This window comes from Vicia villosa, linkage group LG1, assembly GCF_029867415.1.
Source record: "Vicia villosa cultivar HV-30 ecotype Madison, WI linkage group LG1, Vvil1.0, whole genome shotgun sequence".
In the NCBI taxonomy this organism is placed as follows: Eukaryota; Viridiplantae; Streptophyta; class Magnoliopsida; order Fabales; family Fabaceae; genus Vicia; species Vicia villosa.
Window position 1 is genome coordinate 119,001,088 of NC_081180.1, and position 17,147 is coordinate 119,018,234.

The following is a 17,147-nucleotide window of genomic DNA, read 5'->3' on the forward strand; positions in this document are numbered from 1 at the left end:
TGCCGAGTTAAGTTTGGCCAAACTTAAACCCGACCTCTTAAAAAATTCAAAGCCCAAGTCTGGCTTGTGGCCTGTCATAGGTTTATTTTTTTGTCTAAGTCTGACCTTTTCGAAAGCCTGATTAGCTTATTAATCTGCTTAAAAAACCTATTTTATTTGAACATACGTAAATAAACAATTCAACTAATATTTAAATAGGCAAGAGAAACAAAAGTACAATGAGATTAAATGTTTGTTTGTATTGACTTATTTGAGCCTTCAAATTAATATAAGTTTTTTGAGATTATTTGTTCAAGAGAACTTAGGAAAATAACTTATGACATTGTTGATTAGATATTTTCAACTTATTTTCACAAAATTTTCAAGATAACTAAGCTTTAATTTTGTATTTTTATATATAAAAAAAATAAAATATAAAAAATAGTAAATTTCTTCATATTTATTTAAGGGTTAAATGACTTTTACCCCCTGCCTTATAGGCGTATTTTGGTTTACCCCCCTTAAAAAAAAATTTAAAGCAGACCTTAACAAATAAAGATTCCATCATTAAAGCCCATGTTCCATATTTTTGGCCAAGATTCTTAGAATCTTGCCTACTTGGACAAAAATAATGTGCTGAATAAGTATTTGCTGCACACGTGACATTTTTTTATTTTTTATTTCCACGTGGAAATTCATTTTTTTTTAAAAAGCTTTTTTTTTCAAATTTTTTTAAAAAAAAATTATTTTTTTTAAATTTATTTTTACAATATATACTATACATAGTTACACATAACTAGTTATTATATAATTATTTAAAATAAAATATAATTTAATAACGTTAACAATATAATTAAAAAAATAACGTTAATATATTAATTATACGTTAATATACGAATTTCCATGTTGAAATAAATTAAAGTAAAAAAATATTTAAAAATGTCACGTGTGCAGTAAATACACAGTCAGCATATTATTTTTGTCCACGTAGGCAAGATTCTAAGAATCTTGGCCAAAAAAATGGAACAAGGGCTTTAATGATGGAATCTTTATTTGTTAAGGTCAGCTTAATTTTTTTTAAGGGGCGCCTATATGGCAGGGGGTAAAAGTTATATAACCCTTTATTTAAATAGACCAGTCTAATAGGCTTAAAAAGCTTTTCTTATGGCCCGTGGCCTAGTCTATTTAACTAAATAGACTTATAAAAAAGCCTAGGCCTTTTCTACTTAAAAAAAAATCTAGCCTGACCTTAACCTGTGTAGGTTAGGCTGTAGACCTCTATTAATTGGTTTTCCTTATTCCCACCCCTAATTATCATTGTTGACAATTTTTCTTTTCACTTATTCAAATTTGTCTTCCAATTCTACCTTATATGAAGAAATATTAAAACTATGTTATTCAAGAATGATCAAATATGATATTTTCCTCTAAGATATGATCGTCCTTGCATGTAATAATAGGATGGACTTGGAGGAAAAAGACGTGACAATAGAATATGTCAAATTAAACTTTATCAAATCTTGATATAGTTTGATAAAAAGGTTAAGATTTGGGTCTGACTTATAGCATGTCATAGAACTGATTTTATGTATGAGTCTAACATTTTTCAAATGTCTGATTTATCTTTTAGATTACATAAAAATCTATTTCGTTTTGATATATTTAAATATGTAATTTGGCTTATCATTAAATAGATTAGCGAGTTAAAAAATAAGTGAAACTATGAGTTTGTTTGCATTTACATATGTAAGTTTATCCAATGATAAAATTTTGCAAAACTATTTATTTGCAAGAATATATAAAAATAAATTATGACAAGTTGTTTTCATTTTATTCTTATAAGTTGTTTAAGATAGTTAAACTTTATTTTTATATTTATCTTGAAGTTTTATAAAACTTAACTATCTACTATAAAATATTTCAATTCTAATTTATAGTAATTCTTTTAAATATATCAAAAATTTAATGTAGATTAGTAAGTTTAAATTATATAAATTTATAATTCAAATAAATATACAAAATTTAATATAATAATAATATTAATAAACTATTATTCATGTTTATTTAAATAGATTTATGTACATTAAGTCGTATATCTATGTTATTCGTTGTGGCTTATTCTCACCCCTAACTAAAATAAACCTTGAATTTTGAAAAACCTATTGAAAGTTAGTCCGTGGCAGGTTGAACTTATTTCAAATTTACCTATAATGCATCTACAATTTCCCAACAAAAAAAAACTTTGAGTTGTTTAGAATTTTCGATTGTGATGTAAAAGATCACTTCTTTCTTTTTGTAAAATTAAAATTGTTACATTAGATATGATCAGGGTCGGCCGAATCGGCCCGGAGACCCCGTTCAAATTTTAAAAACAGTACTAAATTTAGGAAAATACAATTTTTTAAATTATGATTTTACACGCGTTTTTTAAAAAATGATATAAAATGATTGATGCTGGAAAATAAATTATAATTTTACGCCTATTTTATAAAAAATAACTGTAAAATCTACTATTTTTGTAATTAAAACTAAAAATATTGGGCTTCTCAAAATTTGAGGTCCAGTGCTGCAACACATGCTGCACCTGGGGAAGGCCGGCCCTGGATATGATGTGCATTAAAAACCATGCTATTACACACTGAGAAGATCATAGAATAGATAATCACATGTATAATGGATTGTAAACTACATCGAAATAAATTTTATTCGCAAGACAAATGTTGAAGATCATCCTAATCGACATCCTTGCTAATTCTGTCAATAATAACACATAAAGTTTTTGAAATGAAAATGACAATAGCTAAGGTATATCTAAATATTTGTCACCGATTATGCTTGTGGTAGATCCTTAAAAGGTTTTTTTTAAAAGCTTTGGCATATATACCACAAAATTTAGGTTTCAAACATGATTTGAAATTGTGCATTTGTGAAATTGGCATATATACCACAAAATTTATGCTTGTGGAAGATTTTGAAGAAAATTAGAAACATGTGATGGCTTAATGGTTTGTATAATATGGGACAATCATGGATATCCTATTTATAATATAAATATTTATTTTGTTGAGATGAACAATGCATAAAGGAACAAGAACATTAATGATTTTTTATTCTTTAGCTAACTCCTCAACTATCACAAGATTTTGTAGTGAATTTTGAAAAGGTAATGGATATTCTCGATGAAAAACAAACAAATTTTTTTTTGAAACAAGTTATCGATCACGTCTTGTTGATATTAAGTAAAAAAAATTGAGGAGCATGCAAAAATGGTTTATATAATAACTATTTTTGGAAAGTTACATAATGAGCTTGCAAAGATTAATCAATTCACGAGGTATCAAATTGTTTTAACTCTCGGGACATATTCATTGTCTATGTGGATCTTGACACAAAGGTTGTCAATTATCGTTGAAGCATTGGATAAAGATTTTACAAACCAAAAATGTTGGCGAAATTCCAAGTAGTTATATTTTGAAGCATTGGATAAACGATGTTAGCATGGTGATAAGTGCCAAATGTTGGTTATTATTAGTAGTATTTTATGACACTCATTAGCTTGATTCTCTGGTTTCAATAGTTAAAACCTCAACTTTTATGTAAATATTATTTAGTTTGATATTTTGCATTTCATTTTATAGGTTTGTATGCAATGGAGGAGCTTTGGGCTCCAAAAAGCAAAGAAATGGATTCAACATGTATTTTTAGAAAAAGAGGCAAAATGTTGGAGCTAAACCCAAAATTATGTGCTTAGCCCAGATCGCGTTTAGTGAATGTAGCACGCTTAAAGATGTCGCTGGCAGGGACTAGCGCGGTTAGCGTCAAGTTTTGGGGCTTAATGCGGTATGCGATTTTCTGTTTTTCTATAAATAGATTTTAGCTGTTATTTTATGCCATGGACCTCAAAAACTCATCCAAGAACCCCAGAACACAGATAATTCTTTTTTGGAGAGAGAATGAGGCTTAGAAAATAACATGAGAGGATGCATCTTGAAGATTCGGAGCTGAGTACGCGTCAATCGTTAGGAAATCATGCTTGATGTTTGTTCATCTTCATTCTTATCTTTGTATTTATTTATCATGGATAAGTAAACCCCCTTTCTTGTTGGGATAGGAAGTATTTCACCATAGTAGTATGTATTTTTTTAATCTTTGTAATGTGAACTAGTTATGAATCAATATAGATGTTAATATTTGTTTTCATGTTTTATTATGGTTTGAATCAACATTGAGAAATATCTTTCAAACTCTTGACCTAAGATTATTATCTAGCAATGACCAAACTCTAAACATAGATTTGAGAGATGATGTAAAGATATAAATGTTGAGAAAAGTCAGATATTTGAATCCAACTTAGCTAATATTTGTGAACTAATATATAATATTAGTTACTAATTAGGTTATAATATCAAACTAAGAGAAAATGAAGAATAAAGTAGAATGGTAAAATTTATGTCTTTCCAAGTAAATTGATGTGTATTTACATGAACCAAAGGGGTGTATTTATACTAGTAAAAATATTACTATTATACTAAGTAAATAATTAGTATTACTATTATATATTTGACAAACTATACATCACTAAAAATTTGTCATTACTATTTTAAGTTGAACAATTTAGATAGACATTTCTAAATAATAATAATTTTCTTAATTATTATAACACCCCCCTTTGAAACACCTATCACGACACTCCATTGAAGTCTTGTAAGGAGAATCCTATGGGAATATAAGTTGCCTCGTTACAAACCTTATTAGGAAAAACTCATTGGGATAAAAACCTTAATTAGAGAAAAAGAGTACAACATTATATTCTCCCTCAACAGAACACATATAGTTCTTCTTTAATGATCTCGAAGGTGACACATTCCAATATTTTGTACATGCTTCTTGAAAACTGGTGTAGGATGTGCCATTGTTAAGAGATCTGCCACATCATCACTTGAACGAATATACTGGATATCATCCTCTTTGCTTCTTTCAAGTTCTTGTGTGAATGAGAAAAACTTGGAAGAGATATGTTTGATTCTGTCACTTTTTATGTAACCTTGCTTCATCTGGGTAACACATGTAACAATATCTTCATACAAAATTGTTGGATTATTATCAATTGGTAAACCAAAGGCTCTTTGGATATGTCGAGTTACCGATGTAACCATATACATTCTTTGCTTGCTTCATGAAGAGAAATTACTTCAACATGATTTGAAGAAGTTGCTATAAATGTTTGCTTTTGCAATCTCCATGATATTGTAGTGTTACCATATCTATATCTATATATATATATATATATATATATATATATATATATATATATATATATATAGTTTATGATTTAGCATTACGTGGAGCTGACAAATATCCTGCATCTATATAACCAAGCGAAACTGGTTTTGTATTGTTAGAATAAAACAAACCAAGATCATGTGTACCTTGAAGATATCAAAATATATGCTTTATTCTTTTCCAATGTCTTTTTGTAGGATATGGATTGAATCTTGCTAGTAAATTTACTACAAAAGCTATATCGGGTCTTGTATAGTTAGCAAGATACATGATTTCCCCAATGACACTTCTGAGTCAAGATCCTCTTCATTACTTTTCTTAGGCCTAAAAGGATATCCTTTTCAATATTAAGTGTTCTACGCATCATTGGACTACTCAAAGGATTTTACTTGTCCATGTTGAGCCTTTTCAATACCCTTTTTGTATAATTTGATTGATGTACCAATATACCATTTTTAATATACTCAATCTGTAAACTAAGGCAAAATTTAGTTTTTCCTAGATCTTTTATTTCAAATTCTTTCTTTAAATAATTTATCGCTTCTCTTATTTCTTTATTAGTCCTAGTGATAATTAAATCATCAACATAAACAACAATTATTACAAATCTGGATATTGTTTTTCCTTATAAAAACACAAGGGAAAATATTATTTTTCTCATAGTTTTCTTTAAGTAAATATTCTCTCAGCCTATTGTATCATATGCACCAAAATTGTTTAAACCCATACAATGATCTTTGCAACTTAGGGTCTGTTTGGTTCAATAGAGGGGAGGGGAGGGGAGAGAATTTAATAGAGGGGAAGACAATTTAGCAAAATATATATTTGATTCAAAGAAGGGGAGGAGAGGGGAAGGGAAGGTTTTTTAACAACATGTATGTTTGGTTCACAAGGGGAGGGGGGAGATTTTAAAATCAATTTACCATTTTAACCTTATAAATATTATTATTTGTACTTGGTAAAAACCACCACCCTTGCTTGTACTCCTTGTGATTTAAGTAATTGAAAATGTGAATTGTGAAGGACTAATTAATATTTAAAAGTATCAAATTGAAATCATATTGGAAACATATCAAACATGATAAACTTAGGCCACTGAATATCATCGTTACACAAAATAATAAATAAAATATTTTTATCATGTCAGTACATGTACTAATTATGTTTATACTTAATATACCATAGCTAAATCTTAATAATTAACATATAGGACTTTTAAGAAAGAGAATATAAGTTCACATAATATAGGTTCAACAAGATAATACTGCAAGTAAACAAACTTTACCACTGCTGTCTGCAATCTCTTTATATGTTGCGTGAAGGTGTTGAAAAAGCCCCGCACAATCCAAATCGTGAACTTACATATAAACATGATTTCTCACATATCATGTTCTACAGGGACCAAATGCAGTCTAACAAGGAATTCTACAGGGACCAAATGCAGAAGATTCTTCTCACATATAAACATGATTTCATTAACAAGCAATCTAAAATCTGAAAGAGGCAATGGCAGCCATTCTACTGCTTCATCTAGATCATCACTATTCAATTCATGGTCTATAATAATAAATTTTAAGTGAGAAGTGATATTTGAAAAAAAAAATTCATATATCAAAACAGCAACAGAACAATATGTACATGCTTAACATCTTCTTCAGAATGTGCTTAGCAATTCTTATTTTCCAATTACCTGAATTTTAAACACAATGTTAGTAATAGAGAGCCAACTCAGTTCACATAACTTGTATTGTATTGTAATAATAAAATATCAATTAATGCCTAATTGATTAACACTAATCTATAAAGTTGAAAAGCATTAATCACAAAAGCCATTACGCAAACCTTGTTAACTGCTACTCTTGTTAATCTTTGTATAGCTCTGGTAACCCTCCAGATCTCATGTTGAATCTCTGCTGCTGAAGCTTTGCATTAGAAGACAAGTATATAAATAAAAATAATGAGACACATGTGTCTGGCTTCTTGTTTCAGAATTGAAGCTGCAGACTAGTAGCCATGTCCACTGAAAAATTATGATTCAAGCTTAAAATGACATCAGCTAAGCACTCAAAAACCAACACCAAACATACAGAAGACTCATTTACCACAAACTTCTTAGTTGCCACGAGAAAAGAATGAGAAATGTCATCAACAAAGAACATTCATTGAATTTTAGTCGATCCAAATCTTCAAGGTTTTCAGAGAAGTTAAAAGCATTATACCTAATTCAAATTGGCTGGAAACTAAATCAACTCCAATGATTCTCGATGCACCAGAGATCCTTTCCCCTTCAGCATCCTAAATTATGGTTCGAAGAGAAGAGCATAAATTAGTTAATATTGTTTCATTTCATTTCTAATCATAGCTGCACACACACAAATAGTAAAAGGTATAAGAGATAACATACAACAAGTCCAACAACTCCAAGTCCAAAGATAGCAACTGAAGATCCTGGTTTAGGTTTTGCAACATTCACAGTAGCACCAAGACCTACATCAGCATCAATGCAAATTAAACTGAGAAAACATAGACATGGCAGAGTTATGTACTAATATCTCAAGTTAGGGACCTTGTATATACATACCAGTGCAGATTCCACAACTGAGAATGCAAACTTTGTCAAGTGGTGCATCAGGGTTGATCTTTGCAACACATCCAGCATGAACCACAGTGTATTCACTAAATGTAGAAGTACCGACGAAATGATGTACAGGCTGTCCCTTGATAGAGAACCTGGACTGGTTGTCATTGAGCATGACACCTCTGTCAATGTTGCTCCTAAGAAGATCACACATGTTGCTCTCCTCTGACTTACAATGTGGACATTCCCCACACTCCCCTGTTAATACTGGAAAAGCATGATCCCCTGGTTTTAGATGTGTAACACCCTCGCCTACGCTCTCCACAATCCTGATTAACACCATCCCAACAATTGTCTATAACATGAGTTCGGATTACATTTTCATACTAGTATATTAACACCATCCCAACAATTGTCTATAACATGAGTATCTTGAGACGAACTTCACCGGTCTGTGGCGGCGCCACCTCTACTTCTTCAATCACCAACGGCTTCCCAGCCTCCCGTGCAACCGCAGCTGCAAGTATAACACAGTGGAGCGATCATTAAGAAACAAAATGAAAAAGAGCAAAACATAATTTGAAAAGAGAAGAAGATGGTTTACCTCTGCTCTTGATGACCTGACCATCAGTGTTCTTCGACATGATTAACAGATGACAACGATCATGTTCGAATATATGATTAACAACCAAAACAGAACACACTTTAAGTCTCTCATTAAGTAAAGGCTATAACAATATCGAGAAATAAATTAGCTTCATTTACCTCAGGTAGCTGCAGAGTTGTAGCGTGCAAAACCTCGTCATGGACGTGAACTTCTCCACGTATTTCACTTGCAAGGCGAAGAACCTCACCAGATTACATAAAACAACACTAATTAATTTAAATCAAATCCACGTTATTATTAATCAAACCAAAACTATCAAAGTGCATCAACCTAAACCGATTGAAGAAACACGAAACTCACGTTACAACCCAAAAATTTCAGAGAACTTCAAGGATATCATCAGCACCACTGAAAGTAAGAGCACCACCTTCTTCCAAATTGAAAAGCTTAACAACCCCATCTTCCGCCAACAAAGTGTAACGTCTTGACCTAACCCCCAATCCAACAGGCTTATCACTGAAATTAGGTTAATAATTTCAAAACATTACTGCATCAGCAATTTCAAAACAATCACCCAATAAGAATTTCAACAAATAAAAAAGCGCCAAATATTGCAATCGTGTTTCGATTTGCAGTTACCAGAAGCACTTATTTAAAAGTAATGGAGATAATTGTTAGTTGCGGTTACTGAAATAAAGATGGATTCGTAGGTTATAACAATGAAACGAAACTAGAGTTTGAAATTAAGCAGAGGCTTTGATGGTAACCTCGCGTGACGGTGTAGTAGGATGATGTGTGGGACCTTCGTGCTTTTCTTCTTCTTCGACGACTGGATTGGCCGGAACCGCCATGCGCTTCGGCTTTTCTTTTCGCTTGTTCCCTCCAATTTTAAGCTACGAGAGAGTGAGAAATGGAGACTGTGTTGCTTGAATTGAATTTGCTACCTCGATTAGACTTCGCACACCAAAACTCTGCAACTTGCTCGTTCTTCGCCTCCAATGATGAATGAGGGTCTAAGGTTACGATTCGATTTGGAGGAAAAGGAGTTAAATCTCACAAGTCTAGGTTTTGGCGATAATGGAATCGAAGAATGTTGGATTTTGTTTCCAGGTTTGTTTGAAGGTTGAACGATTGGGATTAGGGTTTTACGCTAGATTTTGGTTTCCTTTTCTTTGCTTGAAGTTATACTTGGGTCTCTTCTTTTATTTTAATTAATTAGTTTTTATTTAATTTTTAATATAATAATAATAGTAACAATAATAATAATAATAATAATAATAATAATAATAATAATAATAATAATAATAAAAGGAGGGAAACCAAAAGTTTGAGGGAAACGAAAAGAGGGAAAATCTGGCGGGGTACAATTTTTTAGGCTTGAGCTATAGTTTGTAGTCAAAATTATAAGGTCGCGGTTTTCCTTTTGCGGCTAAAAATATCTGCAGTTGTCTAACCGTGGCAATTGAAGGAAAGGCCACAGTTTCGCATTCCGGATTCAATACTTTATAACATAATTTTACGCTTTGAAAATCCTGGCCAAATCATATATGTGGCCACAGTTTCTGAGCTGTGGACAATTTTAGCGTGGCCGTAGGCCAAATTTCTAGTAGTGTAAATAACAATAGTATTTAGTAAATTTCACCAAATAAAAACTTGTTCATTCATAAACCATACTATAACAGTAAACAACAACACACATTAGTTGAACTATATATATTCAATGTAAATCAAACCATTATCTGATCTTGATGATTCATCTAACCCAATAAAATAATTTCTATAATTAAAAATAGATAAAATAATGTTAGAATGTTAAAAAAATTGAACAAATAACATTTGACTTAAAATCTTTATTTACTCTAATTATACTATATTTGCATATTGATATTATTATTGATAAGTATAGTAAAAAAACCTATTACAATTATATATTATAAATAAAAATTGATTTAAATAAGAATTGATATAAGTATGTTATTATTATAAAAAATAAGATAATATCAAAAAGGAAAATTTAATAAATTAAAAAGAAAAAAATTCACCTAAGCAACAACGCACAAATAGCAACCGCACAATATAAGAAAAATAAAACGTAAAATAACACAAAGAAAAAAAATATAGTCTTTAATAATTCAATAAGGACAATCTTAGAATTAAAAAAATAATTGAGGATAAAATAGGGAAAATAATAAAATTATGATGAATGAATCTTCCCTCCCCTCCAAATCCCTCAAATCTGAAGGGGAGCAAAAAGTGAGTTTAGGAGGGATTTTGCTCCCCTCTCCTTATAAAAAATGAACCAAACACATATAGTTATAAATATCCCCTCCCCTCCCCTCCCCTTCTCTCCATCTACTCTCAACCAAACATACCCTTAATTGCATACATTTATCTAGGTTTTGATATACCGGACATTTTAAATTCTAGGATTTTCATATATATATATATATCTCAAATTATCCATATAAACAAGTAGTAACAACATTCATAAGATACATATCAAGATTGTTAAATACTGAACCAATTAAACAGCAAAAAGTAATGACATCCATAACAAGAAAATATGTTACCTCATAATCAATTTCTAGTCTTTGGTAAAAATCTTGTGCAACAAGACGAACTTTGTATTTGACAATCTCATTTTTCTCATTTTGTTTTCTTACAAAAATCTATTTATACCCAACTGGTTTCACATATTTCGGAATAGCCATAATAGGGCCAAATACTTTTCGATTTTTAAGAGAATTTCAGTGTGATAAAAAATATCTAGCCAAATTTTAATTGTGTTAAACATCATCTAGCTGTTATAAATATTAGAGATAATTATAAGATATAACATAAAGTAAATGAACACATATAATAAAAAATAGTTTATACATATGAGAATTTAGACCTCCAATATATATAAAAGTTAGTATTTGTATATGGAGTTTTAAACCTCCACTAAATATAAAAGTTAGTAACTGCATATGAGATTTTAAACCCCCACTAAATATAATATCCCTACACAATTAATAATAAAAATAGTCACACTTATTATAGAGCACTTGACAAGTTACCAGTTTTCTATAACAAGGAGTAAAGTAATAATAAGGATAATAGTCACTCGAGTTATACATCACTTGATTGGTTGAAAATTTTATATATCCGGGACAAATAATAATAAAAATAATAATAAGATTAAAGAAGTAAATATAGAATATATATATATATATATATATATATATATATATATATATATATATATATATATATATATATATAATGTAGTAAATTTTTTTTATAAAAACGATCGTGCTAATAACGTGTTGAGAAAAATCGGATACTTGAATCTAACTTAGCTAATATTTTTGAACTAATATGATGATATTAGTTACTAATCTAGTTATGATATGAAACTAAGAAAAATAAAAAAGAAAGTAGAATGATAACACTTATGTTTTTCAAAGTTAATTGTTATCCTTAGCACACTCTTTAAACATACTAAATAATTTTTTTTTTTATAAAAGTTAATATTTCAATTTTCAATATGTATTAAAGTTTTTAATAAAACTTACCACTTTTATCACTTAAAGAGTACCCCAAAGACCCTGAATAATTTTTTTTATAAAAATATTACTATTATATTAAATAAATAATTAGTATTACTATTTTATCTTTAAAAAATTATACATAATTTGTCATTAATATATATATTAAGTTTGACAATTTCAATAAATATTTTTAAATAATAATAGTAAATAGTAATAATAATATTTTTAATTATTATATCAAAAAGTATACTTTAGCAAATAAATAAATAAAATAAGATAAGGGTATATTGTATCCAAAATAAATAAATAAATAACAGCATACGATGATTTACCAGAGAAGAAGAAGAAAATAATGGAAAATTCGAAACAAGAGAAGCCGCGAAGGAAAAACTACCGAAAGAGAAACCCAACCGAAGAACATGACCAACTCCCACAATCCCAATCAAACAACGATTCCGACGACGAACACGAAAGAAGGTTCCTCTCTTCTCTTATTTCACCCCAAACTAATTTCATATTAGGGTTTTCGTTTCACCAATGATTAACAAAATTGACGCAACAGATTGGCATTGGAAGAGATCAAGCTTCTCCAGAAGCAGAGAGAAAGGAAATCAGGAATTCCTGCAAACCTTACTTTGCAGCAATCTAATCCCGGTATTTCCGGCGGTTCAGCTGCTAAAGCAGTTGAAAAAAACGACGGCGGCGGCGATGGCGGTGACAAGGATGATCTTGTTCTTCAAGACACGTTTGCTCAAGAAACTGCTGTTATGGATGAAGATCCCAATATGTATGTGTTTTTGCTGAGGTTATTGAATTTGAGTTTTTGAAGATGTTGATTTTGAATAAATATTGATATATGTGTTTATATGAATGAACGAATGGGCAGGGTTAAGTATATTGAGCAGGAATTAGCGAAGAAGAGAGGTAGAAATATTGATGAAGAAGATCAAGTGGAGAACGAGTTGAAACGTGCTGAAGATGAACTATATACAATCCCTGACCATCTTAAAGTAAACATTTTTTCATTTTTTTTTAGTTTCTAGTAGCTGATATACTATTATGTGTAGTTGAGATTAATGTCTGGTTTATAGGAGTTTCTTAGTTAATTGAAGTTAATGGATGTGAAATAGTTGAGAGAAGACCCGGAGATTCTGTGGTAAAGAAAGTAGATAAAATAGAGAGAAGTTAAACAGATAGAGGTAGTTGAAGACCTAGAAAAACTATAACAGAAGTTATTAAGAAAGATCTCGAGATTAACGATTTGGATAGAAGCATGATCCTGGATAGAATATTATAGGGGAAGTTGATCCATGTAGCCGACCCCACTTAGTGGAATAAGACTTGGTTGTTGTTGATATTGGATGTGAAATAGTAGTCTTTATAAGCTTATAAATGTTTATGTAGAAGAAGTTAAATGAGAGGGTTTTTGAAACAACTGATATGCACTAGCTAATTTAAACTTATTAAGTAGCTATTGTTATTATATTACAAGCTAATTATGAGAAGTTTATCTAAAAAGATTCTAAATTTGCACTGCTTTTCTTGTTTTATAATTCTGGTGTCTTGGCAGGTAAAAAAGCGAAATTCCGAAGAAAGCTCTACACAGTGGACCACTGGTATTGCTGAGATTCAGCTTCCAATAGAGTATGCTTTCTCATATTTGTTTCCGTGGTCCATGTGCATATCTTCTGTTTGATTTGTTTGTAGAAGTATTTAATAATCTAGAAGTATTTTTTTTTTGTTGCATTATTTCAAGTTATTTGTTGATAATCTGTTTAGTGGGGTGATAAGTTTATCTAGGGTTACTTGGTGCCTATTGTTGGGAACAAGCAACTAGAAATGAAATGACTTTCGCTTTTCAGTTGAAAAATCCTTTTCTCAATCTCAATGATATAATCCAGATGATTCATCTTAACATTGGTTTCTTGCTTTTTTAAGTATCGTGGTTTCTCTTTTCTTATTTGTTGCGAGTAGTACTCTGTGGTCTTTGTTTAATGTTTCTTTACAAATGAACTTATTGAGCAAGAAAAATAGGTGCTGTGTCTTAATGGGTTTGTTTCTTTGTTTGCAGATATAAATTAAAAAATATTGAAGAAACAGAAGCTGCCAAAAAGCTTTTGCAGGAAAAGAGGCTTATGGTAGGTCGGGCAAAGTCAGATTTCAGCATTCCATCAAGTTACAGTGCTGATTATTTTCAGCGGGGCAGGGATTATGCTGAAAAACTTAGAAGAGGTAACATTTTCCTTGATTCTTTCATTATTGATTACAGGCCAATTCAAGCATGCCATAGTAGTATAGGTTGTGCAGATACACTACTTTTATGTACCATTAGATTGATCAAATCCTTTAGATATTATGGTGGACTCTGCACACGGTATATTTTCCTCCAGCTCCCTCTTTCTCATCAATGCCTTCCCCTCCCCTCTCATCTCATCTTCTTCATCAATCCTCTTCTTCGTATTTTTTCCTAATTTCTACACACAATGGCATGTCACCCAACATCAAGTTTGAAGTTTGCTCTTTAATTTTCAAATGGGTATGCTATTTTTTTTCCAAAAATTACTGAAGTGCGGGACTTTTTTCTTATGCAAGTAAATTTCAAAACTGAAAAATAAAATAAAAATAGTGAACATATAAGGCTTTAGTTAGTAGGTTTCCGTTCTACTTGCTTACAATATCAAAGGCCTTAACAAGTCCATCAATTTCTTGATTAGTAGGTTTGTTGTTTAATATTTGTTAGTAGAATGATTTCAATATTTCCTCCTAAAAATTCCAAGTTGCGGTCAAAACCATATGGGGAAGAACTATGAGATGGTTTTGTCCTGAATGATGACTTGAGGTTCTTGAGCTGAATGAGATAATGGAGCAAAGAGTGATTGGGATTGAGAAGGGAAACATATGATATGGTGGGGTAGTGAGAGAGAGAGGAGGAGGAAGGGAGATGGCAGTTTATGTTTCTGATCATGGAGGGTGGGGAAGGGGAGGAGAAGGGATTTGATGTTGTGATGGTTGTACTGTTACATTTGGTGACATTTTATGATTTAACGGTAAAGGATTGTCTTGCATGGTGCACTACATAAACTACATGTATGCATATTTACATGTATGCTTCTAGATTCTATATCATTGTCAGCCTGATTTAGTTATTAATGAATTTATTTTGCTGCCTTTGCTTCTCTTAGATAAATGACTTTTGATGTTTTGCTCTTGTTTTAAACTATATCAATTACTGACAAGAAAAGCTAACTAATTTGCAGAACATCCCGAGTTGTACAAAGAAAGAAGTCTACAGGATGATAGTTCTGCATCCAAACAAAATGATGCCGGCAGTGATGCTGCTGGAGCAATACAGAGGCAAGCTGCAACTGACCAGTTCATGTTAGAGCGTTTCAAGAAACGAGAACGTCATCGTGTCCGGAGATGACATTAATGTGATGTTAGCGGGCTTAATTTACATCGATCTGTGAAAGATATTGTATGAACTTGTTGTAATGGGTAGAATGGTAACTGTGCTTTATTATTAGGCAATCTTCATGTACTGAGATGATATTCAGATTTTGTTTCATTAAACAGTTGTTTTTTTTAGGCTTACTCTGCCATTTGCTTTGCCTCAGTGACTCAAGATAGTACTATATTATTATACCAAAATGTTAGTTTATCAGAAAAAGTTGTTATGAATTTTATACACGGCTTACATTACATATATATATATATATATATATATTCTATTTCTTTCTTCAAATAGTACTTGACATAAAACAAAAACCTCTATACCATCCTTCAATAAATAACATTTCAATATGCACTAACAGGGCTAGCTTCACTAGTTGGGATTAAAGGTGGAGAAGCACCAAATTTCAAAATTGCCCATTGGCCATCCTAATCTGAAGTATATTTTTGGACGCACCCATATATACCGAATCCATTCGTAAATAAGACATATCTATCAAGAATTCATTAAAAAATAAGGGACATATCTATCAAGAATTCATTAAAAAAATAAGGGACACCTATAAAAAATAGGTAGGCGATGCACCTTCATAATAACTTTATATGCATCTCATTCATTCGTAACTCATTTTGTCATAATTTAGTTTGGAGATACATCTCCGTATCTTAGTGTATATTTTTTTAAAAAAAGTCAAAATTCACTATATATTGGGTGAATACGGATGCATCTTTTATCAAAATACGAATATACTTTTGTATTTACCCTACAAATAGTAAATTTTGACATCTTTTTAAAAAATACACTGATGTAATAGACCATGTATTATAACTATATTATCATAATAAGTTTTTTCATCAATTAAAACATACGTTGATGTTAAAGGATGGAAATGCCATATATTAGAATCAATTCAAAATTCATGATAATGTTAAAATAGTAAATTATAAACGATAATACAATTCATAATCCATAATACAACTATTATCCTATTGTACCCGCTTGCGCAAGATACATAATACGACGACATCGTGTAACACATCAACGACATGATATGCCCTAGTCCGCTCCTCCTCTAATATCTTCTGATGAGTCGGCCTCTATGAATTTCCCTGAGTATCTGGTGTCATGTAAGGATATGGCACTCTAAAACATCATTGGATGTAGTTGAATGAAGTGCTCCATTTGCTAGGAGCTATGACACCCCGTGCTCCAGCGAGTACCATATGATTAAGGATATCATCATACATGGCATCTACATCTCTGCGGGTCATAAACGGAGGAGCAAACACGAAAGATTCTTTTGGAATAACTTGCATATACCCAGACTGGAGCATGACTCACTCAAGAAGAAGTGGATACATCAGACGTGATCCACAAATCAACCATCTAGAGTAAAAGGCTATGTCATCCAAGAGACGCGTCTGACGGTGATCGTCGTACGACCAAAAGCGTATATCATTTACCATTGTGCGGTCAAGAAACATTCTAAAGGGCTCGATCGAATGATTCCCTACGAGTAGGATGAATGTACAAACACGCGACTGATCCTCAATGTATCCATCAAGAAATGACCAGTCGGAGATGTATGGGAAGTGTTGGAGGATACATGTCTGAAAATGGTAGAAATGATTTATTCGTAATAGCGTAGTACAAGTGTCATAAAAACGAAACATAAACAGTAAATGATGCACATATATTACCGTCAACAACGTGCAA

At 31.1% G+C, this 17,147-nt stretch overlaps 1 protein-coding gene and 1 pseudogene across 1 annotated transcript; one reads left to right on the forward strand and one right to left on the reverse strand.

The window, feature by feature from the left end:
* Positions 1 to 6,851: 6,851 nt before the first annotated feature.
* LOC131643996 (alcohol dehydrogenase 1-like) lies at positions 6,852 to 8,599 on the reverse strand (annotated as a pseudogene).
* A 3,700-nt stretch (positions 8,600 to 12,299) lies between these two features.
* Positions 12,300 to 15,593, forward strand: LOC131615556 (protein COP1 SUPPRESSOR 2-like). Its single transcript, XM_058886745.1, has 6 exons — positions 12,300 to 12,457; positions 12,543 to 12,767; positions 12,867 to 12,990; positions 13,551 to 13,624; positions 14,052 to 14,212; positions 15,238 to 15,593. Exons 1-6 carry the CDS (start codon positions 12,333 to 12,335, stop codon positions 15,402 to 15,404), a joined length of 876 nt encoding a protein of 291 aa, XP_058742728.1. The 5' UTR covers positions 12,300 to 12,332; the 3' UTR covers positions 15,405 to 15,593.
* Positions 15,594 to 17,147: the final 1,554 nt, after the last annotated feature.